Genomic DNA, 1,436 nt, shown 5'->3' with positions numbered 1-1,436 from the left:
TTTCCCTTAGGGGTTTTTCCAGGGACAATTTGTCCGAAAATATTGTGTTGATTTTGTTGCACATTTCTTTCTGTATTTTAAGTGAAGTTGCAGTTGTGTTATTTTTCGATATTAGCTGAGAATTTATTTTCAGCAGTTTAATAATCATTTGTGATAGGAGATTAATAATCAGTGACTGCAATAGTTTGATTTTTTCACAAGTCTGTCAGACAGGGATGTAAGTATGTAAATAGGCACAAATCATCTTGACCATTAAGGATAATATTTGCCAAATAATGGAAAGAAACGTGAATAATTTCATGAACAGATACAGAAAAGGCATTACAAATTTACATATATCAGCAAGTTAGCGAGAAATCAAGCAATTCTCACATAGAACCTCCATTAAAGGCTCGTGTCATTAGAAGTTTTCAATGTTCTGTTACGCGTAGAATTAGAAATAGGGCTTCCATATTGCTGTGTGGGCAGATCTCCTAGTTCGATTATTTGAATCGCTCGTTGCTTCTTGGCTGCACAAACGGGAAAAAGATTAAAAGCTCAGTTCACGTTTCATTCATTAGTAGTACATAATTTTAGCGTTTCATAAGAAACAAGGTAAATACAAACCCTTTTCTACTTGTTGGTACCCTTTTTGCAGCCTTCTCTTAGATGCTTCCACTTTCTCACTTAAAGATCTCTCATCCGCTTTGCGCTATGGAAAATTGGTACAATTTACATGTATTGTGCTGTTCTTTCGATCTTGTGCATTTTCAGAACGATCTTCCTGTTTTAATTTTCCAGACTGATCTTCTTCAGGGAATCCATTTTCAGTATGATCTTCCGCTTGAGAGGAGGCGCGAGAGGAAGAAGTGGAATTGGCAGCACATGAAGAAAGTGTGAAGAGCGTGTGGGCGATCATGTCTCTTCTCTTTCTCAATTCATGAGGGCAATCTGCAGCAGCAACAGAAATTGCGGCATCAATCACACTAAATATATCACACCCCGTGCCCTCAAAAAACTTGCGCCATTTTTCCATGGATCCCATTTTGTTCTCTCTTTATTGAACTTCAATTTTCTTCAGTTTACAATAATTCTTAAGCCCCGCTCAATGCTCGCAGAAATCGATGCGGGATCGATTGAATGCAATTTATGGAAAAAGTGGCTGAACATCAAGTCGATGGGAGTCGGGACGAGGAGTCAGATTCAATGCAATTTATATTTAGGTGGTTCAACATGCAACTCCAAGCGAAACTTTCTTACTATCACTTTTTAGAAAAATAAGCTTTTGGCTCTTTTTGGTAGTTTAAAAAAAAAATGTTAAAAAATGTTTTGCTTTCTTTTGTTTTCACAATGAATTTTATTACAATGGAAGTGTTCTTGAAGAAGTTGTGGAGTATAAATATCTTAACATCGATTTCAACAAAAAACTAAGCTGGTCTAGGTGCAAGTATAAAAGG

At 36.4% G+C, this 1,436-nt stretch overlaps 1 protein-coding gene across 1 annotated transcript; it reads right to left on the bottom strand.

Moving 5' to 3' along the window:
• Positions 1-218: 218 nt before the first annotated feature.
• LOC149539013 (uncharacterized) lies at positions 219-1,021 on the bottom strand. The gene is made up of 2 exons (XM_089799044.1): positions 607-1,021; positions 219-509 (listed from the first exon to the last, which is right to left on the bottom strand). The coding sequence occupies exon 1, from the start codon at positions 1,013-1,015 to the stop codon at positions 692-694; it is 324 nt and encodes a 107-aa protein (XP_089655170.1). The 5' UTR covers positions 1,016-1,021; the 3' UTR covers positions 219-509; positions 607-691.
• Between the last annotated feature and the right edge of the window lie 415 nt (positions 1,022-1,436).

The sequence above is a fragment of the Cupressus sempervirens genome, chromosome 9 (assembly GCF_028749045.1).
Source record: "Cupressus sempervirens isolate cs-2001-9-10 chromosome 9, ASM2874904v1, whole genome shotgun sequence".
Taxonomy (NCBI): Eukaryota; Viridiplantae; Streptophyta; class Pinopsida; order Cupressales; family Cupressaceae; genus Cupressus; species Cupressus sempervirens.
The sequence above is the reverse complement of the archived record's forward strand: the minus strand, read 5'-3'. Positions and strand labels throughout refer to the sequence as shown.

Excerpts from the sequence above, each read along its gene's own strand:
- LOC149539013 (XM_089799044.1), bottom strand. The coding sequence starts at position 1,015 with ATGGAAAAATGGCGCAAGTTTTTTGAGGGCACGGGGTGTGATATATTT.